At 51.9% G+C, this 24,104-nt stretch overlaps 1 protein-coding gene across 5 annotated transcripts in view; it reads left to right on the top strand.

The window, feature by feature from the left end:
* Positions 1-24,104, top strand: part of SBNO2 (strawberry notch homolog 2) — a 50,635-nt gene that overhangs the window by 15,668 nt on the left and 10,863 nt on the right. For 4 of the 5 annotated variants that reach the window (XM_032092670.1, XM_032092667.1, XM_032092668.1 and 1 more), the window contains 13 exons: positions 692-815; positions 11,942-12,106; positions 15,789-15,881; positions 16,430-16,526; positions 16,720-16,880; positions 17,285-17,418; positions 18,011-18,101; positions 19,246-19,389; positions 19,887-20,004; positions 20,389-20,494; positions 20,742-20,895; positions 21,261-21,437; positions 22,159-22,256. In XM_032092670.1, the coding sequence (XP_031948561.1) occupies positions 692-815; positions 11,942-12,106; positions 15,789-15,881; positions 16,430-16,526; positions 16,720-16,880; positions 17,285-17,418; positions 18,011-18,101; positions 19,246-19,389; positions 19,887-20,004; positions 20,389-20,494; positions 20,742-20,895; positions 21,261-21,437; positions 22,159-22,256 (1,662 nt within the window). Of the gene's footprint in view, positions 1-691; positions 816-7,977; positions 8,275-11,941; positions 12,107-15,788; positions 15,882-16,429; positions 16,527-16,719; positions 16,881-17,284; positions 17,419-18,010; positions 18,102-19,245; positions 19,390-19,886; positions 20,005-20,388; positions 20,495-20,741; positions 20,896-21,260; positions 21,438-22,158; positions 22,257-24,104 lie in introns of those variants that run through there. The other variant, XM_032092672.1, reaches the window with a different exon arrangement.

The following is a 24,104-nucleotide window of genomic DNA, read 5'->3' as shown; positions in this document are numbered from 1 at the left end:
CGGGAGGAAGCTGGCATGGCCCTGCCCAGGAGAAGCAGGCAGCATCTTTGCTTGTTCCCTTCCTAGCTGGGCAGAGATCTTGCCTTTGAACTCACACCAGTCACATCCCTAGTTCCTCTCTTGTGTGGCACTTCTGTCTGTGTTTCCCTGTCGCCAGTCCTTCTGTTCTGACCTGCCTTTGGGGTCTGTGAGCCGTGAACCCCCTGTCCGGGTGGGCTAACAGGGATGTTTCCCTGTCAGAGCTGGTTTGTGGGGCTGTTTTGGGGGTTTTGTGGCCCAAACTGGCATTCAGGTATGATGTTTCCCTGCACCTCATGTCCTTATGTGGTGACTGGCAGGTCCACCACACCCATCACGCTGGGACGTCCCAGGGCTTAATTCTGCTTTGTCATCAGGGCTGAAATACTGGGTACTGCAGACCATTGTTATCCATTAAATCCTTCCTGGTTTATGCAAATTTCCAGGAGTTATAATCTTAATTCAGCTTTCTTACACTGCTGAGTTTGGGAAGTGGGATGGAATTGGGAGAGGTATTATTTTGCCATCTCTCTTCTGGATAATATTCAATAATATCCCTCTCCTGTCCTCTGTGACATCCCAGAGTTGCAGCTTCACAGCTGCTAGAGGCTGAAGTGACCTGAGAAATGCTGGGGACTGACAGGGAGTAACTGCTTCTCCCATTTCCTTACAGGCAATATTTTAACCCCCCTCAGGATTTTTATATGGATTCCATCAGCAGACCACATTTCTTGGATACAAACTATGCAACTGTGGACCCCACTGACTTCTTACCAAAAAATGGGGATTTTCCTCAGGTAAGTGCAGAGTTCCTGATGTCTTTGGGGGAAAAGGGTGCTTTGGAGTGCTGGGAGTTATTTTTCAGTGTTGCCTTACTGAAGGGAAAATGAAGAGATGGGCAATAAATTTGTCTAGCCCCAGACAGGAATTGTGTGCAATTGGGATCAATCCTCTGACACCAGAAATTTGAAAGGTGTCTGCGGTTTGGTAGGAGCTTCTCTGTGGTAAAACTGCTTCTGTCTTTTAAAGGGAGGTTTGGCATAAGCACTGGTGGCACTGGGGGTCTTGAACATGCTTCAGACACTTCAGTTATTTCCCTCCCAAAATGTTCTTGTGCTGCATGTGCTTCCTCACTGGTTAAAAGTGGTGGATTCCTGAATAGTGAATATTTAGGGATTACATCAACTCAGTGCCCAGCATTCCGAGAGTGGAGCCAGGTCAGTTTTTGCAGAACTGGAGTGTGGGAGGAATGAACAGTGACCCCGAGTCACTCTGAGGACCCAGAGCTGCCTCACCTCGGGGATCTCTCTGGGTGGGAAGGAGCTCTTTCCATGGAGGGTTGGGAATGTTGCACTGGTTTTGGCAATATCTTATGGTAAGATTAGTCAGTAAAAACTGCAAGTAGTTGATATGACAGGGCTGACTTTGGAATACAGAAGGGACTGGCTATATCCTTCCTAGGAATTAATAGAGACATTGGTGTCTGCCTGGGTATGTGTTAATTCCCCCCTCGTTGTGTTTTTGGTTTCTTGGCGTGGCTAAAGAGAGGTTTTGACACTCCTCAGGGCTCTGATTTCTGCAGGTTTGGATGAGCAGGTGCTGGGGATTTGTGCTTTTTGAGGTGGCCACTGGTGTGGTCCCCCCATCCAGCTCCACATGCCTCACATCAGGGACCCACCTGGGCAGCCACTGGGCAGCTTCTGGTCAGGGTTTTCTGGCTGGATTAATAATTGAATCACAGGAGTATTGATCTCTGCCTCTTGCAGAATTAATTGTGGGAGGAATGAGGCAGAAAGGTGATCTCATCAACTTGTGAGACCATTTACCAGGCTGCAATGGGCAGGGGAGAGGGGTCCCCGCCATAGGTCTCACCTCCAGGTCTGGTGGAGTTTGGCTGATGGGTTTAACGGGAAAAGGGCTTAATTATTTCTCTAACTTATGTATTTTCTAGTATCTCAGTGGTCAGTCAGCTTCATTCCCTGCTGCATCACAGAAATTGATCTCAGCCAGCTTGGAGGAGCAGATTTCTGGAGATTCTTTGTGAAAGGACATGCTTTGTGTTGGCTGGGTGAGAAAATAGCAGGAGGCTCTGAGACAAACCAGGTGTGAATGACCTCAAGTGATTCCCAGAGCAATAAATAATTCTTGTGCTGCTCTCGTCCTTTGGGAGAGGAAGCCATGGATGGGAGTGAGGAGATTTTAGGCAAATGGGGTTTTGTTTGGACTCTTCTTTCTGTAGTGAGGCTGCACCTATTGTGAGGTGCCTGCAGGTGCTGTGTCCCCACAGCAAAGTGTCCTCTGAACCTAACACAGCCAGACCAGTTCCTTCACTGGGGTATTGCACCACCAGGTAGTGCCATGTGCATTCCCACCACGAGCAGAGCAGCTTTAGGGTGCTCTCCTGTCCTGTTCTATGGTTTGTCTGTGAGCCTGTGCTCTGGTCCCTGGAGATCCCACAAGTCACAGTGCACTGATGTGTCACCCTACGTGTGCTGAGAATCACTGAAAGAGGCTTTGTTAGAGCTCTGTTTGCCAAGCTGAAGTTCTCTGCTGGAGTTGGTACCTCCGAGGGCTGGGGTGTGTCTGGAGCTCTCTGGGACTGAGGGAGTGCTCTGTTATTTCACCTCTTGGGGTGGAATAGCACTGGTGGGGCTGTCTCTGGAAGAGGAATTTCAGGTGCCAGTCATCCTCTAACAGCTCATTCTGCAGTGTGGAGCCACATCAGCCTTACTGAATGCTCAGATTTGGACTTCCAAGCCCACTGCATGGTCTCTCCTGGTGCACTGTGGGATGAGGATGCACTGAGCACTGATATGGAAGTAATGGATAAACCCAGGGCTGTCTGAGCCACCGGGCATTGCTCATCCAGAGAAAAGCTGCAGATCTGCTCACAGGAGCCAGAGTTGGAGCCTGGCTCTGGTGGAGCAGCAGGCCCTGAACTGGAGACAGTGGCATCAGTCTGGAGCCATCCAGGAGCATCCTGAAGCTTTTCCAGCTCTTTCTTCAGCAATGTTTTCCACTTTACTGATTTCTCATTGTCCCAGATGCCAAATGGTTAAATATTAACATTTCGTTGGGGAAGCTGAGACATGCCATCCAGGAGGGGTGGGAGCAGCTGGGTGGTTCCATCTTTCCAGGTGGCTGTACAGGAAAGTACCTGTCTTTTCCAAACTTTCCTGCTGCCATGGTAGGAGTGGCAAGGGCTGCTCTGACCGTGCCAGACAGAGCAGTGGAGCCCAAGGGAGAACATGAGGAGTCTGCTGCAGGTGCTGGTAAGAGATTCCTGATCCAATCTGGGGTCCTTGGGCAGGTAAAATGGATCAGGTGCTTGTGTGAGGACTTGTGCTGCCTCCACACATGGATACAGGTTGTTCTCTTGGCTTTGCTCTGGTAGCAGAACTCAGAATTTTGAGGAATAATGGAGAAGGATTTAAAAGGTCTAAAGAGCAAATGACTGACTGAGGCATTCGTGTAGCAAACCCTTTTTGTTGGTGGCAGTGATTGTCCATGTGCCGTAGGGTTTGGAGAGTGGGAGTTCTGGTGCTTTTTCCTCTGGCCCTGACATTTCCTCCCCTCATCCTTCCATGTTTTCTTTTGGGGATCCTCAGCTGGACCTGCAGGGTGCTGACCTGGGGACACTGAGAGTGGGAATTGCCACATTTTCTAATGGCTCTGGGAGTTTCTCTGTAGTTGAACCATTCACCTCGCTGAGCAGGGAAGGTGCTTTGCTGCACGGCCAGAACAGCCTGATGTGAACTTGAACTTGTTTCCTCCACAATATTTTTGGGTTCTGGCTTGCTCCTGGGTGATTCATCCTTGCCGATCTGTTGGCATTTTTTATATAAACAAGCGGCTTGAGCGGAGGTTCAGAAAATAGTTCTGGGAGGCCACGTTGGGTCTGACAGCGTTTCTGGTCTTGGGAACTGTTGTCTTCAGCCACAGTCTCATCCCAACCACATGGTGCCATCTCCTTATGGAAAAGTCTACAGGCTGCCCACGTGTCCTTAGAAATCACAGTCCTGAGAGAAGCAGGGCTTGGTTTCTGTTGCTTCCCTCCCTTCCTGCTGGTTATTCCTGCAGTCCCAGGTGCTGCTGAGCTGGGATCTGGCACTCGTGGGCAGTAGTTCTGCAAAGGCACTGTGGCCATGGCGGTGCTGTCTTGTGACACTGAGGGTGAGAGCTGTTAATTGCCACACTAAAGCACTGAATTCAGTGGGGTTTAACTTGTCCTCTGGCCTGTGTTGTCCCTGTGAGCTGTATCTGTCCTCAGAGCCTTACAGAGTCAGAGAATCCTGCTCTAGGAGAGCATTCCTGCCATGTAATACCTGCTGCTCTTGGCTACCACAGATTTTTCTTTAACTTCACTGCCCTGGTCAGTTTAGAATCAGTTGAAATACAGACTCTGCCTAATTCCTCTGAGTTCTCTGTTATCTCTGATGGCCTTTGCTGGCAGTTTGTGTTCCCTTTGCCTGATTTTGTGTGACTTGTGGCTCCAGAACAGGACTTTGCTGAACACACAGAAACCTCCTCTGCTGACTTCATGTGCCCTGAGGTCCACTGAGAAATAAACCCATGATGGGGAGCAACTCCAGGGAAGGGGGAGCAGCTGCAGGGGAAGGTGGAGCTGGGGACATGGTGGGTGTGCAGGGGACTCTGCTGATCCTCCTCCCCTCAGTGAAGCAGCTCTGGGTGTAAACGCTTTGGGAGGAACTCTGGTGCCCTTCTTAAAACGTGGGTTGTGCTTGGGCTGGAGGGAGGAGGTGAGGCCAGATGGATTTATCCTGTGGGCCAGGAGGAATTGGCTGCTCCCGGGCAGAAGTCACCTTCAGTAACACTTTAAGATGCAGTTACAACCTTGTTTGATCTGCTGTGCTGGATGGGGGCTCCTGACCACACATGTTAATCATAAACCAGCCCTCTCCTCACCACCAGCCCCTTGCAGTCTCCTGTTAATCTTCATTGTTAAAGCAGGAGGAGAAATTAACCTGCTCTTAAATAAAGTATTAATTTTTAGAAGTGCTTCAGTGCACAGAGCTCTGGTGATTTAGGAGAAATCAATGCAACAGTTATTAAATTACATGGAACACTTGGTTGTGGCTGAAACGAAGAGTTTCCTGGAATAAGAAACATCCTGGAACTTGTGTTACTGTCCTGGAGTTATATCTACAGGGAACACAGACATTAAAATCCATTTGCGGGCAGTTACCTGGCTCTGAGGTCTTGGGAGAACAAGTGGTTTTGCGTGCTCGTGTCTTTGTTTCTGCACTGCAGGTTTGGGGTTTGGGCTGATGCAATAACACTTTATAACCCCTCTGGGTGAGATACCTGACACTTCCTGCACGCCTAGGGTAGGGAAAGTGAAGGCTGTGGTTATAACAACTCACTGTGCGCTGACCAAAGGCTCAGGGTGCTCCAATTTAGGCACCCCGAGCTGGTTCCTAGGAGGAGGGGAGGTATAATTCAGCTATTGAGGTATAATTTGTTGTCAGCAGATTGCAGGAGCCCCCTGGGGTGCCTGTGGCCCTGGGGAAGGGGTAAAAGAGCCCGGAGGGCTCAGATATCCCCCCCATTCCAGTCTTGACAGTTTTCATCTGTGTTGCTGCCTCCAAGCAGCGCTGTTCACTCTGGGCAGGAGGGGATGGAGATCTGCCTTCTGAGGCTCTTGGCAGGCGCCATTCCCTGCCTCCTCCCTTCCCAAAGCCAACAAAAGCGGGAAAAGCCGGTCTGAAACGCTCAGTGCTCTTAAAAGTGCTGGTAATAGAATCCAATAGCAGACCATGGGGACATGGTTTAAAATAGATGCTGTAATTCAAAGCAGAGTTGGTCTGAGTCAGGGGTGCAGAAGGTTCCCCAGCACAGCTGGGAGGGGATAAGTCAGATGTGAGTGCTGGAACAATCCTGCTTTCCTTGTCCCTCTCTGTCAGCACACGTGTTCTTGGATGAACTGTGGGGAGCAGGATTGCCTCTCCCCTCGGACAGGCTGGGAACATTCCAGGTGGTGATTCCGCGGCGGTTTATCTTCCCCGTGGTGATTACACTGCTGTGGTCTTGCAAAATCAATGCAGCAGCCCTGGGTGTCTGTGCCGTGTTCCTGCTTCCTTCGGCAGCACGGGTCTCTTGTGTCTGCATTTTGCCCCACTGACAGGAAAGGAAGAGGAAATGATCCACCTGCTCTTCCAAAGGTTGCACAAATTGCGAGACCTCGATTGGCTCTGGCAGGACGTAGTGGTTCAGTCAAGGTCACGCAGCAAGTTGCTAATTAAGACATTTCAGAAATTAATTTGGCCTCTTCACTCTACACATGTCATTAAAGCACCTGCCCCACGGGCCAGCACAGCCTGCCCTTAAATACAGCAAATTCAGAGAAAAGCAGCCTTGAGAACCCTCAGCCTTTCTCCACCCTGAGCCTGCTGCCCACAGAAACCAAATTCTGTTGTCGCTGTAGTCCCTGCAGGATGTTCTGCTGGCTCTCAGGGAAGTGCTGCTTGCAGCCTCCACTGTGAGGTGAGATGGGTCCTGGGAACAGGGAGAACCCAGCAGATGCTCCAGCTCCTCCTGGGAGCTCCGTCTGTGACCACAGACCCTGCCACAGCTGCAGTTGTGCAGGAAAAAGGTGTTTTTCTTTCCCATTTGCTTATTGAATAAACCTCCTGGACTAGGTGTGTTGAGGGTGGAATGTGGATCCTCACTGTTGATGTCTCAGTCCCTGTGGAGCCGCGGTGCTGAGAGGGTTCTGCCCTTGGAAATGAGCCTTGCTGCAGATTTTTGCCCTGTGGGTGGTTTTCCAGCCTCAATACCTGGCGTGTTTTCCTTGGAGGGGCCCATCCTCCCTCCTTATCCGATGGCATAAAGCAGAATTCCCTCTCTCAACTCTCCCTGGAGGGCTTTGTCTGCTCTCCTCTCTGGCGGGCCTGCTGGGACTTTGTGCCTTCTTTCACTCCAGAGCTCTCTTTTTTTGAGAAGTGCCTCGTAAACATGGGATTTTCCAGCTGTTCCCGGCACAAGGCCCCGAGAGGAGTTGCCTCAGCAGTAACAGCCACAGCAGCAGGCACCAAATGCTGGCTCAAACGTGGGACAGCCACGAGCTGCGCTCCCTTGAAGCCGTGCCGTGGGTGCCTGGAAGGACTGGGAGCAGGGATGGAGAGACTTGGGGCAGTCAGGGCTCCTCTCCCTCCCCGTTGCCAGCACGTGCACTGCTGGGTCCGTGCGCTGCTGGGTTTGCTGGGCAAACTGGAACTGACCCCGCGGGCAGAGCCCAGCTCTGGGGCTGCCACCACCCCTGCCAGGGAAGAGCAAACAGGAGCCTCTTGCACCCAAAGCAAACACAACAGTTCCCAGGGATTTTCCAGAGGGTGGGGGGTTCTCTGGATGATTCCCTTCACCTCCAGTGGCATTGGAGGAGACCTTCCTTAAGCTTACGTCCCTTTTTAGATGTTCCCTTTTGTGCCTTTCTCTCTCCCCCGCCAGAAATTTGGCTTATTTCTGTTACCGAAACTGTTAAAGTTAAAAGGGACAGCCTTGGAAAGAGAAGGCAAGGAACGGTCCGTGGGAAATAACAGTGATCCAGGGAGGAAAGGGAAGAGAAAGGGCCACTCCTTTGGATTTCTAAAGGCACGGTTTGGGGTGGGGCAGACACCAAAGACAAAGAGAGCACATGGCTTTTGGGGGGACACCAGCGTGGGAATACTCCTCATGAGCTTTGTCACTTCGACCACGTCATCCGAGCCCTGAAATCGGGAGGGGGGGGGGTGGGGAGGAGGGCAGGACCCCCAGCCCAAAGCAGGGGCTGCCAGGGGGACAAAGTCTGGCATTGGGTGGCCAGGGAGGGGAGCTTGGAGCCCTCTGGCTCTGCGGAGCCCGGCGCTGTTTACTGTGCTCTGTGGTTGGATTACACCACGTACAGTAATTCTCCTCGCACTGCCAGTAATTTCACTGACTTACCAAGCAGGCATCATTTCCTGAAAGTCAGCCCTGGACTTAGAGGAAGTAAGAGCCCTCTCGTCGTGACTAAACAGTCTATGCAAATCTCCGGGTGCAGGACGGCTCTGCTGGGCCCTGAGTCTCCATTTTCACTTCTCTGGCTGCTGCATGTTGGCTTTTAAAGCCCCCCGATGAGCCCCGGCCGTGAATGGACCTTTCTCCACTTTCCACTGAGCATCCTCCCCCTGCTGCTGCCTCCTGCGCCGACAGCCCCCCGAATGCTGCTCTAAAATGTCCCAAATGCAGTTCTGGCTAAAGTTCCCGTCTCTCTACAAGGTAAAACCTCATTTTTCCTGGGTTTTTTCCTCCTCCTCCGTGGAATTCCTCGTGCGTTTGGTCGCCAGGGCAGCTGCTCCCCAGGAGTTCTGCAGCGGCTGCAGAGTTTTGGGAGTGACACCTCTCCACGTTGGGTACCGGGAATAGATTTTTGCGTCCCAAAGACGTGATTTCTGTTTTGCTGGAAGCTGCGTTCCTGGTCGCTGAGTGTGGAATTTGGAGGGAAGGAGTTGTGTGAGGATCAATCCGTGTGTTTGTGTAGGTGTGATGGCTTTGAGTTGTTTTATTTCCAAAGTTGATGCAGGGTGCAGGAAGCAAGGGGAGCACCGTCCAGCCAGAGCTAAACCATCCACACTGCCAGTTTATTGCCCCAAATTTAGAAAGATTTTGGGGTTTGGCAGCTAAAAGATTTCATGGGGATCGTCTGCAGCTGCTGATTCGGTCACTCCTGAATAATAATTTAATCTGTGACTTTTGAGGTGCAAAATCTCTCCTGGCTGGCAGTGTGGCTGTGGTTGTGGGTGTGTATTTGGGTATATAGATAGGGTTTTGGGTTTTTAATAAAACCCTCTCTTCACTCGGGTGCTCTGCAGTGCAGTCATCCAGAGCTGCTCTGCAGACACTGTTTCCTCAGTGTCTGGATTGTGAGAAAATAAACCATTTCTATTGATGGCTTGATGGGAAAAAAAAATATTTTTAGGATGCTTGTTCTGTCTGTATTTAGACTTCACCTGTTCTTTCATTATTTTTAACGCTTTGTTTTGACCGAGGGAGCTGAGCTGTTCCCAGGGGCTTGGAGAAAGATCAAGTGTCTGGGCTGGGGTACCCTGATTTTTTTCCTGATTTTTTCTAGGAAGATAATTGTTTGATAATCTTAGTTTTGGGATAATGACAGGAGTACTGTGTGCCACAGCAACATCAGGTTCTCCTCTGCTCCGAGACCCACCTGCAGCTCTTCCTCCAGCTCTGGGTCCTTGGCCCAGGAGAGGTCTGGACCTGCTGGGGCCAGTCCAGAGGACACCACAGAGGTGCTGAATGCCAGGAATAAGATTTATGTAAAGAACAGTTGCAGAAAAGTATCTGAAATAAAGATTCTGTGTGTCAGGACAACTTCCATCTGCTGCAGAAATTCAACTTCCACTGAAACAGAAGTGCTGTTACTGCAGAACCTCATGTTTCTAATGAGAAGAACTTCAAATTCTGGTTACTCTGTCTGAAACAGGGACAGAATTACATGTTTCAAACCCCAGTGCCTGAGCTGATCCTGACCATGAGCTCTTGGTTGAAGTGATGGTCCTTCCTTTTCCCTGAGGTCACTGGAGCAGCTGCTCCCGTTTGCAGCAGATAAACCAGCGGTGTGATTGGTCCGGGCATGGTTTGTGCTGGTTGTGGTTGTCCATGGCCTTGTGTTAAATGATTACCCTGGATTTGATAAATTTACAGAGGTGGTGGTGGTGGAAGTTCTTGGGGCAGGGAATCTGGCAGGTGATTAACTTTAGTGCTCTTTAGATAATGCAATTAGTTAAGACAAATGGGAGGCTCTGGAAGTTTGTGACTAATGCCTTGTAATTCTGGCAGAGGATGGGATCACTGAATCGCTTCCAGGAGGAGTATTGTCCTCCCTCTGCCTTGGAGGCTGGTTTCCTCTCCCCAGTTCAGCCCAGTGGTGGGACTGGAGTGTTCCCTGCGGATGGAAGGGGCTGGGTGACCTTTGCTGGGATGTCTCAGGTTGTGTCATGAGGCTTTCCCGTATCCTGGTATCCCGTTGCTATTCCAGCCCAGCCCTTGCCTATTGTTGGGACCCCAGTGGCCACTCTGTGCTGCCCCACAGCCTCCCCTGCCCTGACACAGGTGTGCAGATGTTTTCTCCTGCCCCAGCCTCTGTCAGTACCCTTTGCAGGTGAACAAACCCTGCTTGGAGGTGTCTCAGCAATGGGATTGGGACCATCCAGCTCCTGCACAGGCCACTCGGTCTGGCCACGGCCAGACCCACTCAAGTGTTTTTCTGCTTTCTTAAGTGTGAAGGGGAGCCCAGAGATCCCTTAATTCCAAGGTGATAAAGCCGGGTGCCTGTTCAGTCTCTGGATGCCTTAATTTCTGGGTAACCTAGAACAGACATAGAAATATCAGGAGCAAGAGCTGCCTAGAAAGTGCTGCCCTCACTCCCTGAGTCTTTGGGTCCATCAGCTGGTAATTGAGGAATCCAAACTCCCCACATCACACCTGCCATTGCTGGAGTGCTTCCAGCATCTGCACTGATGGCTTCAAGGTTTAAACACTACAAGCCCATAACTTTTGATAGCAGTCGGGGGGGTCTGACCCAGCTCTTGGCCTGAAGCCCTTGGGAACAGCACAGCCAGGCTCAGCTGCTCGTGGGTTTATGTCAGGCAGGGCTAAGTGACTTTTAAGAGTGTTTGGCTGCCTTTCTGCCTGTAGTGGGAAATTGGCCCTTTACTGGAAGTGAGCAGCGACTCCTCCTGTACCAGCCCCTGGCTCTGCTGGCAGCAGCTTGGTGGGTTACCCTGGTGCTCTGGCTGGGCTGTGAGGAACCACAGACCCACCTCTGTTGGCAGAGTCTGTGGGGCACCAAGACAGACCAAGTTTGTCTGTCTGCCCTTCCCTTGGGGACAGAGGTCTCTGGCCAGACCCGAGTGCTGGAGTTTGGTGCTGGGAGTATGTTACTTTAAATTAACAGCAAAGTTTTTCTGCTTCAACAGAGTTTGAAAATGCTCTTTGGTGTGGGAGGAGGGCTGAAGTGATGGGATGGAGCTGGGGAAGGGGCAGGGATCTCACAGCGAAGGATGAAGAGCAAGAAGTGCTTATCGGCTCTCGGTTCTTGCCACCTGAAATAGGGAAACCAGACCAGGGCTTGATGTTAGGGAGAGGATTGATGGCTCTTTCTGAGCCAAAGTCTGTGTGACTCAAACCAACAGCATCACTGGGCTGGCACCAAATAAAACAGTTGCAAACCATCCAGCCCAGTCACCAGAAAAAGAGCAAGGGCAGAGCCTGGTCGCTGTTGCTGAAGCACGTTCCTTGTCCAGGCTGGGGCTGGCCCTTGGAAAGAGGATTGGTGGATCTGCCTGGATTTACCTAGATTCAAATCCAGGTGACACCAGCACTCCTTCCCCTGCTCCTGGCAGCCTCATGTGTGCAGAACCTGCCGGGGGGAGAGGAATGTTTCCCGCAGGCTCCAGGTAGTGTTGCATTGGAAATTGCAGTGAAACAGCCACGCTGTGATCTGGAGTAGCTGGGTCTCTGGGGGCCCCTGCACATGAATGAAATCCTCGAGTCCTTTGGAGCTGGGCTGAAGCGTTTGCACCCCCTCAGCAGCCTTTTTTTAATCAAGCACAAAGTGGAGTTGAGTTATGCCTTGTTGGATGCTCCTCTCTCCCACTCCGTGTGTGGGGATGTGCACAGCCCGAGTCGGCCTTGACCGTGTACCCACACTCCTGGCCGGGGCTTTCCCTGCTTTTTCAAAAAACAGATTTTCAAACAGCCCCTCAGAGCATGTCCTCAGTTCCAGGTTAATTTCTGAGATCTGTGGAGCGCGAAGTAGTGGAGCCGCTCATTGAACAGCACGAAATTAGAACTTGCTGGCTGAGTGAGGAAGGAGCTCTCTGGTCTCATCCTGACTCCTCCAACCATGGCCGTGTCTCTGTTCCAGGATTCTTCATACCTCGATGAGCTCTCCAACAACAACTCCCTCTTCTCATCCCCCGCGGATTCCCTCTCGGACATCGCAGATCCCAAGGACTTCCTGCCCGCCGACAGCCTGAACCACGTGCCAACACTATGGGATGTGAACACGCCGCAGCAGAACCAGATCGAGGTAGGGGCTGCTCCTTTCCCATCCTCCCAGCAGACAGGAGGTACCTCAGGCTTCATCCCATGGGGGTTTCACCAAGGAATTCAGAAACCAACCCCGTTCCTTCAGGTGAAGTTTGAAATGTCATGATGTTGCTGTTACCAACTTCACTGCAGGAGGGAAGGGGTGAAGTGGTGGCAGTGTTTAGTTTCCTGAAGCAGGAGGGAATCCAGACACCCTCAGAGGGATTCATGCACTCTTCCAGAGTGCAGTGCAGGCAGGAGGAGCTCTTTCTCCTGGCAGCTGTGGCAGGTAGGTGCATCCCTAAAACATTCAGCAGGTCCAGGGTGCTTGGGATTGCTGAGGGGATGGACACCAGGAAAACCACCCTGACGTGGATCATTAACTTTCCCCACCAGCAGCACCTTTTGTTTGCCTTCTCCAGGGTAAATATTTCAGTAACAATGACTAAATAACTGTCTCAACTTAAGACTCACCATTTGTGTTTACTTTGTGAGTCCAAGTCCCTGCAAGCTTCTACATCCCAGAGTTTTCTGGGGCGTGGGATCTCCTGGCAGTCCTTCAGCATCAACTGATTGTGGGCATTTTTGGGCATTTTCACCAGCCCTCTGCTCTCTGCTGTGCCTCAGCTGGGGGACTGACATGGGCACCACAGGCACCAACTGGCTCTGGGAGTTGTTGGAGCCACATCATCCTCATCCACTGGATTTGGGTCTTGGCTCTCACAGTACCTGCCCGGCTGTGCCTCAGGTTTCCATTGCAGGTCACTCTCTTAGGAAGAATGAGGGAAAAACACCTAAAGTAGCTACCCCAGGAGGCAACTGGGGTAGCCACTGCTGCATTTCGAGCCTCTGCTGTGCTCAGTGTCTCTGACTCTGCTTCCTTGAGCAGTCTGCAAGCCTCAGACCAGTTGGAACTTGCAGTTTGAGGCAGCAGGAAGAGAGCTGAGCTATTGGAACGCAAGAAATGGCTGCAGACATCCCAGGCTTGCAAATTGGATGGTTAAAATTGCTGGAGAGCAGAGGCATCCCCCAGGACAGAGAAGCCACGTGCCACATTGCTCCTGTTCTCGTATTATTGTTGGGTTTTTATGTAGTAGCCCAAATCCCTGCAGAAATGGCTCTGTGGTGGCCTGTGTCCAAACACGTGAACTCTGCTTGAGACACTCAATGCCTAGAAAAGCCTGGAGTTCAGTGTCTGTGGAGTGCACAACAAAAACTTACTGGGAAAAGCTGTTCTAAATCCAGCACGAAGAAAACGAGGGAGAAATAAACGTTGTGTGAGACTGACTCGTGTGAGCACAGCAGGATCTCCAGCAGAGTCCCTGCCCCTGTGCTGTTCCTTGTCCCTGTCCCTTGTGTCCCATGCTGTTCCTCACATCCTGTCCTCGCCTCTTGTGTCCTGCTGAGCTCTTGGGCTCAGATAAGGCCAATTAACTCCTTGGAATTCCATTTATAAACGACTTCCTTTGGAAAGGAATCTCCAGCTAATTTTAAATGTTGTCTTATCTGTGTTTGCTGAGGCGGTTGGGGCGGGGTTGCTGCTTTTTGGGCTGTCTTTTAACTGAGTAACATTTCCTGAGGTGGTGTCAGTGAGGTGCATCGTGGACAGGAGATTTTGGTTTAATTTTTGCATGGAAGTGGCACCATGTTCGGGGACACTGGGTTAAAGAACTGTCAAACTGACTCACCACTGGCCTCTGCACATTGGTGTGGGATATCAGCAGCTTAGATAATCTTGTCCCTCACCACATCAGCACACCAATTCTGTAGAATTGCAGGAATTTTGGCTTTTGAGCAGCCAGAGCAGTCACTAAGCTACAGTGATGGAACATCAGTCACGTTACATCCTGATTTCTGTGATCCAGGACATTCCTCAGCTGTGGCTGTGCAGCCAGCTCTGACCCACAGCCTGCCGCTGGGTTATCAGGAGTGTAGTTTTTCCAGAACTTCTGTCTCAGAGACCCAGGCAGAGCAGGAACATTGGTTTCTCACAGTTTTGATGCATGGGACATCCCAGGAGCCAAGCTGGCTGCATCCTGGGGGAGACCCCACTGTGAACTGTTCCACCCCCAGGAACAGGAACAGCCTTGTGCTTTGTCCTCTTTAAAAATAAACATTCCCAGCTCCTTGAAAATCCCTGGATTGAGGTGCTGAAGCTGGAGGTGGCTCAGGATCAAAGTGGAAATGGCTGGACACAGAACTGCCTCCATGTGCCTGTGGGGAGAGCTGTTATGCCAGGGAAAGGAGCTGTATCCGATATGTTGGCTCTGTTTATCACTCAGGAATGGGCAGAGAGGGAAGAGCTGCCACCCTGTGAAATATTTGCAGGAGCAGCAGGCAAAACAGCTTCGATTGTCATGGAGTTGTGAAATAACCTTTTAAAAATAGTCCCTGTCATACATTGTGTTTTCTGTCATCCATCTCACACATTCCCAGTTTTTAAGTCTGGGAAGTGCAGCCCAGCCTTGGAAGCCTCTGACTGGGATTTGTGAGCTGCTGATGCAGTTTTTTCGTAGCTCATTCACAGCATGTTCGAGATGTGAGCACCTTTTTCCCAGCTCAGAGCCCAGGGAAGGGATTTGCACAGAGAGAGGTTGGCTTGGCAGCCACGTGGGACTGATTCCCTTCCCAGGGAAGTCATGGCAAGGTGGGACAAAATGGAGAATAGTGCAGAAAGGAAAAAAGTGAAGTAAGACCGAGGCCGTGATTGTGCAATTGTCAGAATCTCTCCTGCTTCCAGCCCCCTGTTCTCACGGATCTGTGTTCCTCTTCTCTGAATGTCCTTAGCAGAGAGGGAGGAGAAAATCAAACCAGGAGGTGAGGGAGGGTAGGGAAATGCAGGAATTGTACAGGTGGATGATCCATCTCCCACTGCAGCTCCTGCTTTGGCCCTCACAGCCCATTCTCACCTGTGTGGGTGGTTTGCAAATGCTCCAAGCAGCCAAGGTTCCTGTTGCTTCCTCTGCAATTCCCGAGGTGGAATGCTGAGTGCCAAAGCTGGGTCAGGATAGCAGAGGTTTGTACTTTGGGGATTTTGTGACGAAAACCCAGCCTTGCATTTGTTTCCTGCTGCTGGAGCTGCGAGAACACGTCCTGCCCTTCCAGCAGCTCCTGGCCTTTCTCCTGTCCGAGACCAAACTGAACTTGGATTTGTAGGTGGGGATGTTTCACCTGCTCTCCAGATTTGCTGGCACTGGAAACAGTTCTTCAGTCCAGCTTCCTTCTGGTAATTCTGACTCAGGCTTCCAGGAATGGAGGGTGGGTTTTTTCTTTCTTCTTCTTTTTAATTTTTTTAAATTTTATTTAAAAATAGGAGTGTTTATGCCTAAGAACTTCCCATCTTTCTCTGCTGCTGGTGCAGCATGGGTCTGTCATTGAGCTTGGCGCTCTGCACAGGCTGTAAACTTGGAGTAGTGCTGCTCCTGGAGTTGCTGATTGCTTTGGATGCCACAAGCTGCTGGCCTGACCTTGCTCCCCGTTGAGAAATTCCAGGGTGAATTTGTTTGTGTGGGAGCAGACAAAGGATCTCCTCAGCCCGGAGTATCTTGGGAGCTCTTTCTCCTCGCGGAGTGTCGTGGGAGCTCTCTCCTGGCAAGCTGCATGGTCCAGGGAGCAGTGTCCAAGGATCTTTGTTGGTGCATTTCCATGTTTGCCCTTCCTCACCCACACCCTTTGTGTTCCAGCTGTTCTCACCCAGCACACCGTTCCCAGGCCTGAACAGCTCCAGTGACCACGTTCCTGCTGTCCCCAACACCCCGCTCCTCATCAGCTACCAGGTGAGATCCATGGTTGGCCTCAGTGGGATGCTCCTGGTGATATCCCAGTGCTGGGGGGAGCAGTTCTGACCTTTTTCCCTTCAGAGGGAGTGAGACAAGAAACTCGGACAGGCACAAGTCCCTGCCCTTTCCAAGAAGTGTGTTACATTTCCCAGAGGGAAACCTCGCTGTGTTAAGGGGCACTTTGGGCTCTCAGGACATTGCTCTCGGCTGTGGGCACAGTGCTGAGTGGAAAGCTGGGCCAGGTGCCTGCTCAGGGCAGGTCAGGGCATGGCTAGGCAGGGTTCACACAGCCCCACAGCCCATCCCAAGAGTGGTGCAAACATCTTTCCCCGGTTTGGTGAGGAGCAGGCATTGGGCAGCTCTTACAGCCCCTGGGGTGGGCTCCCACTGGTGGCTTTCCTTACTCTGGGAATGAATGGATTGTGTTTAGGGGGGTTGTGGCTTTGGGGGATGGTTTCAGTGTCAGTTTGAGGCAGGGCACAACACCACGTGTGTCCATAGCTCAGCAAGAACATTAACATTTAGTCAATGCTGGTTTTCTTCAGTCTCAGGCTCCTGCAGAGGAGGAAGATGAAGCTGAGGAGGAAGAAACAGAAGAGTTGGGGCAGACGGAGACCTATGCAGAATATATCCCTTCAAAGTGTGAGTGTTGCCTTGGGAAGTTCTGTTGACTCCATTGAACAACCTAATTTAATTGTGTGTTTGCTGCGGCACCTCCCAGGCTTGTGGTTTTCTAGGAAAACTCTACACTGCCCTGGGCTGCAGCTGCTTGATGAGCTCTGTGGTGCCCCTGGGAGTGAAGACCTCGACTAACCAGTGTTCTATTGTCATTCAGCCAAGATTGGGAAGCACCACCCTGACCTGGTGGTTGAGACGAGCACCCTGTCCAGTGTCCCCCCACCTGACATCACCTACAGCCTTTCCCTGCCCTGCTCTGTGGCTGACAAAGGCTCCCTGTCTGCACTACAGCTGGAAGCCATCATCTACGCCTGCCAGGTACTTGCTGCACCTCGGGTGTCTCATACCTGAAGGAAGCTGCCTCTTGCAGGGACAGGTGTTCACCTGTGTTTTAAAACAACTGTAATTCGGGTGATGAAACTCCTTTGGCATTTTAAATGCCTTTTGAAGGATTGTTTGAAGCCAGGGGCTTCTATGTGATCTGTTCTGCAAAGAGGCAAGAATCCTGGACTTTTCTTGCAGAGGGCTCTACATTTTGGGGCCCTTTCCCATGAACTGCCACTTGTGAGCTTGGCCATGACCCCTGATCTTTCCTGCTGTCGTTTGGCTGATCGGTGCACGTGCATCTGTGGAATGTGTGAAAGGGTTAAGTGGTGTTCATGTCAAAGCTCCTAGCAAAGGCAAATCTCGTTTAATTTTCAGTTCTGTTCTTGGTTTTGCAGCAACATGAAGTTTTATTGCCCAATGGGCAGCGAGCTGGGTTCCTCATCGGGGACGGTGCCGGAGTCGGAAAGGGCAGGACCGTTGCGGGCATCATCTTTGAAAATTATCTTAAAGGGAGGAAAAAAGCTCTGTGGTGAGTTGTTGGGGTTTTTTTTCCCTCTTTTCCCGTAAGACCTTGGAGTTAGTTTGGATCTAGAAGTAAGGAATTCCTTAGTGCTGATGTTGGCTTTAGAGTTGAGTCATGCTGTGGCCTTGGGTAAGTCATTTCCACCTCTTAGTGCCTGACTGCTGCCTGTGAAGTGGGAATATTCCCCCTGCAGCAGGGATGGAGAATGAGTCACTGTGAAATAGCAGGTTTCGTGCTCCTTGGGGCGAGATGTCGAGCCTGGCCCCTGCTCTCTCTGGAGTCGTGGAGGGTTGTTCCTGGGCTTCCCGAGTGCAGACCCAGGAATATGGGGCTTTGCTGCAGATCACAGCCTGTGCCGAGGGGCAGACGGGCTGTCGGATCTCACACTGGGGTCCGTGGGCAGTGGGAGATGTGACAGCTCTGCACAGCTCCTCCTGCTTTAGTCAGAGCTGTTAATCACCAGAGCTGTTAATCACCGTGTGCCCTGACTCCCCGGGGACATACCCAGCCCAGACTCCCCGGGGACATACCTAGCCCCAGCTGCTGGGGGAGATAACCAGCCCCAGGAGGAGATAACCACCCCATACCTCCTTTGCAGGTTCAGCGTCTCCAACGATCTCAAGTACGATGCTGAGAGAGACCTGAAGGACATCGAGGCCTCCCACATTCCTGTGCATGCTCTGAACAAGGTAGGAGAGGAGCTGCACTGCTGCTCTGCGAAATCAGCCCCTGGGAGCAGTTGGAGGCTCTGGCTGAGCACGTGGAGCAGCCTCTGCCTGTGCAGGATGAGGCTCAGGCAGCAGCAGAGCCTCTGTTCCCTCCTCCCAGCCAGCTCTTCCCACTCAGCCTGTGTTCCCTCCTCCCAGCCAGCTCTTCCCACTCGGGGTTCCAGCTATTTTTATCATGGAGCTGCACAGGGAGCACAGAGCTGTTCCCTGCTGGGAGTGGGAAGTGTCTGCAGACAAGTGCAAGTACAGCAGAGCTGGAACCTTCCTCACCATTCCTGAGGAATCCTGTGGAGAGAACAGCTCTGTGAGATGTGCTCTGCTCTCCTGAGCCAGCCTTTCCCAGTGCTGGTTCATGGAATCACTTCTCAGAGCTGCAGTGAGCACAGAAATGCACAGACTGGTGTCTGTCGTGGCCTGTGGTTGAGTCTCTGTCCAGTGTCTCCCAGTTCACTTAAATCCTCTCCTCTGGTTTTAATAGTATTAAATAACCAGCTCTTACAAACTCCATAGAAACCACAGGTGTTTGACACCTCTGAGTGTGCTCCACTAAGAGATTGAAAGGGATTTTGTTTTCAGCCCCAAAAGACTTTGAATGGAACTTTCTTCATCTCGGGACCAGGGTTTTCCCCCTACCTTCTATTTCGTTACATGTAGGATCCATTGCAGTGAGACAGACAACAATCTCACTTAGTCACAGAGAAAATGATTTTCTAGAAGGAATTAAAACAGACAGGAAGGGTCAAAGCAATGAAAGACTCTAAACTGTTGCTTAAAAAAAAGGAAGCACTCTTTATTGCCAGAAAATCGATGTCCCCGCGCGGTCCACGCAGTTCACTGCATGCATCCAGATGTGCTGACACATTGGCTGTGGCACTTCTCCAGGCATTTACAGTCCCTGTCATCACTGTGTCTCTGTGCCAAACACAAATGCTGAAGACATCAGCTACCAACAGCTTTTTGCCTGTTCTGAGCTCAGACTGGGATTTGTTCTCAGAGCGGGAATGTGTGTCCGGCACTCGGCGGCACGGAATGTGGGCAGGGGTGGGTGTGACATGCTGGGGATAGCAATCACAGTGTGTGTGTGCTCCTGCTCTTCGGCCTGCAGATTAAATATGGTGACACAGCTACCTCAGAAGGAGTCCTCTTTGCCACCTACTCGGCGCTGATCGGCGAAAGCCAGGCGGGGGGACAGCACAGGACGCGCTTGAAACAGATTTTGGAGTGGTGCAGGGAAAACTTTGAGGGAGTTGTATCCTTAAAAAAAAAAACCAACAGCCAAAAACTGGAGAGAGAGAGGAACTGCTGCTTGTGATTGTGCTTCAGCAGGGAACAAAGAGCTTGGGGCCATGTGAAGTCATGGGGAGCAGCTGTGGGAGCAGCCCAGTGCCTTCAGGAGACACGAATCCCCCACACTCTGATCTCCTCCTCCTCCTCCTCCCAGGATGCAGTTAAGGGGAGGAGGGGAAGAAGCAGCTGGGATTAACCTTTTCAGCATTCCTCTCCCGAAGTATCACAAGACAAGACACACCTTGGAGGTGAAGGGAGAGGGAGGGGTGGATGGCTTTGGGTCTGAAGAGCACAGGGCTGGGCAAACCCAGCAGATTCCATGTGTGGGCCATGAGTCAGTCCTGTTGATACTGGGATAGGTTGTTCAGTTGGTTGGAGGAGACTGGGCTGTATTTTCTGTCTGCTCCCATCCTCAGGGTGAAACTAGATCCTTTCTCCTTAACTGACACTGCCCTCCAGATTGTGTTTGACGAATGCCACAAAGCCAAAAACGCCAGCTCTACCAAAATGGGCAAAGCAGTGCTGGACCTGCAGAACAAGCTGCCTCGAGCAAGGGTTGTCTATGCCAGTGCCACAGGTGAGCTGTTCTGCCCACGGGGTGGGCGTGAGAGCGGCAGAGGTCCCCTCTGACCTGAAGGGGCACCCTGAGGTGTGAGTGTGTGTGAGATCCTGTAAGGAGAGGCCAGTGGTGCTGCAGGGCTAGAGAGGAGCTCAGTGTGCCCCATCACTGATGTTACTTGCAACTTTTTGGCAAGGTCAGATTAATTTCTCTCCTGTTTATGTTGTTCCTGGCTGTTCCAGCTGCTTGGTGATGTTTACCCGCTGTATGTAGGGAGGGCAATGTTTGGAAAGGTTTCTAAAGGCACAATGCAAATTACAACCGCTTCAGAGTTCTCTTCACTTGAGTCACAACTATTCCCAGCTGCTGTGGGTTTGCTGACAGTATCTTCTGTCCCAACAGGTGCCTCAGAGCCAAAAAACATGATTTACATGAGCCGCCTGGGGATCTGGGGGGAGGGAACCCCGTTCCGAGCCTTTGACGAGTTCCTGCACGCGATTGAGAAGAGGTGAGTCCTGTCCAGCCCTGGGCAGGTGGGGGCCTTGTGTGGGAAATGGTGCAGTGCCCGAGGATGGTGTGGGCAGCGTGAGCCAGGGGAGGGGCTGGTTCTGGAAAGGCACCTGCCTGATGCTGCCCCGGGGCAGAGGGAGGGTCCCATAGCTGGGGTTCATAGCTGGGGTTCAAAGCTGGGGTTCCTGACTGGGTTTCACAGCTGCGACTCCAAGCTGGGTCCCACAACTGTTGTCCTCTCCCAGGGGAGTCGGCGCGATGGAGATTGTGGCCATGGACATGAAGGTCAGTGGGATGTACATTGCTCGGCAGCTCAGCTTCACTGGAGTGACCTTCAGGATCGAGGAGATCCCTCTGGACGAGCAGTACAAGGCTGTCTACGACAAGGCAGCCAAGCTGGTGAGCTGGGCCTCTTGTAGTGAGAGGCTGAGGTCTGACCATGCTTTGGGCACTGCTGCTGGTATGTGGGAGGGTGTGGGGCCCCAAAATGTGGCCATGACCTCAAACGTAAGAAGGAAAAGAGGTACACAATGCTCAGCTGATGTAGTAAAAAAACTTAGACGTTTTTGCTTCTTTTTGAAAGTTCTACATTTGCAAACCAGAGCTGCGTCGTGCTGATGGAGAGGATGACCAGTGTTCATCCAGCTCAGTGCACACTGATTCTAAATCAGATTATCAACCCTCAGACTGTTCTGATCACCTCCTGCATGGCAGGAATGACAATGGAAATTCTATTAACTCATTCTTCTTGGTATTATCTGCAGTGGGCAGAGGCCTTGATGGTGTTCCAGCAGGCAGCCGACTGGATCGGGCTGGAGTCTCGGAAATCGCTGTGGGGTCAGTTCTGGTCGGCTCACCAGCGCTTCTTCAAGTACCTCTGCATCGCCGCCAAGGTGCGGCGGCTCGTGGAGCTGGCCCAGGAGGAGCTGGCCAGGGACAAGGTACGGGAGCAGCACCCACCAGCCTGACCTGGGGTTTTGTGTAGTCTGCAACCAAAGGGAGTTAATTATTGCTCGGCTTGGCAGCCAGTCCAAACCACTTTAAGACTGAATTTCTCTCCAGAGTGAAGTGCAGTGTCTGGGTTTCTGAGAATATTCCTGGTGAATGATGCTGGGGAGTTCAGGTGGTCTCATCTCCTCAGGTGTTGTCTGCTGTTTGTGTGGGCAGGCTGGGCTGGGAGGGGGTTCTGGGTCATGTTCAAGCTGGAAGTGTTCAAGGCCATGTTGGATGGGGCTTGGAGCAACCTGGTCTAGTGGAAAGTGTCCCTGCCTGTTGCAGGGATTTGAAACAAGATGAACTTTAAGGTCCTCCCAACCCAAACTGGTCTGTGACTGTACGGTTCTAGAAGAGGTACCAAACCCTCCACCTCAAGTACAGCTCTGTCCTTTCTTCCATCTGGGTGCACCTTGGAAATTTTAGGAAGAAACTTCCTAGCACAGTCAGTGAGGTTCTGTGCTCAGAGTGCCCCTCTGTGGGGTCAGCACAGGGGGGTGTTGGATGCTGAAAGATTTGAGAGATGGTTCTTCCTCAGGAGCCCTGCTACGGGCCTGGCACGGATTTACCTGGGACAGGGGCCAAGGGGAGGTACCTGGGCCTGGGAAATGCCTCGAGCCTGTGGCAGTGCCCTGACACCTCACTGTGCCATCCCTCGTGTCCCTGCAGTGCATCGTCATCGGCCTGCAGTCCACGGGGGAGGCTCGCACCAGGGAGGTCCTGGACGAGAACGATGGGCACCTCAACTGCTTTGTCTCTGCTGCAGAGTGAGTTAAAAATCCTTGTTTTCCTTTGTGGGGTGTGTGGGAGGCCGGAGGGGCAGGAGGAAAGCTCTGCCCTGGGACACGGAGCACTGGCCAGGTGTAAAAATTAGTTTGATGTCACCTCCCCCTGTACCATGGAGGGGATGCTCAGGTGGGTTCCTGAGGCACTGTATCCTCAGGGGGACTGCATGAGCTACATCCTGGATTTTGAAGTCTCCCGTGGACTTACAGGAAGAGCCTGATCCTACTGTCTACACGCATAAAAGAATTGGCAGAAGGAGAGCCAGAACTGTAGCTCAGAGGTAGTTTGTGTGATCTGGCTCTGGAAAACAGGCTTTTGACATAGAAGAAATGAGCACGATAATTTCCTGTGGTGGCAGAGGCTGGGATGATGCTGTGGGGTGGCATCAGTGCAGCAGGGGGAGGGAGGAGTGTTCTGAGGAGTTTAGATCCACCAGAGTTGGCTTTTAAGTCATGTACGAGGCAGGATCAGTGTCCTGGCTGTGTGGCTGCTGTTCCCAGCTAACAGGAGAGCTGCCTGTGTCAGGAGTGAGCCAGCAGCAGGACTTGTGCTGCCTGTTCAGCAGAGAGTGAGGCTCTGCTCCCTCTCCTTCCTGCAGCTTCCAAAACCCCAGCCTGTCCCTGAATGTGGCTGTTCCTGCATGACAGGGGACAGAAACGTGGGACGTGGGTTGGGTTTCCTCTGTTTTGCAGAGCTGTTTTCTTCTAAGTGACTTTTGCTGCAGGTGGGAGCAGTGAGAGATGCCCGAGGCAGCAGGAGGCCAGGTTAGGCCAAGCTTTCCTCCCGCTTTGGTGGGGGTTTGGGTTGATCTGTGTCACTCCTCTGCCTCCAGCCCATTCCTGAAAACCAAATGCAGTTTGGTGACAGCTCACAGGGCGGGTCTGGCAGCTCCTTGGGTGATTTGGCCCTGTGGATTGGTTTCCTTGTCACAGAACTCAAGTCCAGGGGACAGCGTGGTCCCTGGCTGAGCAGTGCAGGAGGAGAGGTCTGTCAGGGGTCCCACTCTGTGTGACTGTCCCTGCTCCCAGGGGCAGGAGCTCTGTGTTCCCTGTCTCCTGGCATCTGCTCAGCCTCCAAATGTGTGTCCTGGTGTTCCAGCACTTCAGGGGATTTCTGGAGGGGAGTGTGCTGGGAAGGAGCAGTTTAAAGATGCCAAGAAATGGGGTTAAAAATAAACATGGTCCTGTGAGTGAATTCCAGCCCAGGGCTCTGTTTTCAGGGAGATGGGGAGGGCAAGTACGGGAAATGAGTGGAATTTCACAGCCGGGAGGCTCTGGAGTGAGTGGTCATTGGGTCACTCCCAATGGGGGGGGACAGAGGACAAGGGGTCATTCCTGGTGTCACATAACTGCGGTCACAGAGCTCCGTCCTTCTGGGGAGCAGTGTGGTCGCTGTCCCCTTCAGCCCCTCACACCAAGGGTCCTGGAGCTCCCTCCCCAGTTCCCAAGTCTCCCTTTTCTCTCCCGGAGGAGTCATCATGTCCATCCTCTCACCTGTTGCTTGCAACATTTGGTTTTGGGGTTTTTTCTTGGTTTTTTTTTTTAAGCAGAGCTCAGTCAGCACCACCCCATTGCCCTGGGGGTTCATCCACACAGTCAGCATTTAAACATTTGCTCTTTGATTTGCAGAACAGCGCACGGAAACCTTTGGTTTTCACCTTTTCTGACTTTTTTTTCCTTCCATTCACTTGGAACCACTACAGATCCGTGTTCTGTCCCCTGGTTTTGTGGGAAGCAGGCCCACGGCCAGGGAGTTGGAGGACTTTGGTGGAGCATGTTTGTTGGATGGCCTGACAGTGGTCTGTGCTCTCAGGGCATGGAGAGGGGCTG

Source organism: Corvus moneduloides, chromosome 28, assembly GCF_009650955.1.
Source record: "Corvus moneduloides isolate bCorMon1 chromosome 28, bCorMon1.pri, whole genome shotgun sequence".
NCBI classification, from domain to species: Eukaryota; Metazoa; Chordata; class Aves; order Passeriformes; family Corvidae; genus Corvus; species Corvus moneduloides.
The sequence above is the reverse complement of the archived record's forward strand: the minus strand, read 5'-3'. Positions and strand labels throughout refer to the sequence as shown.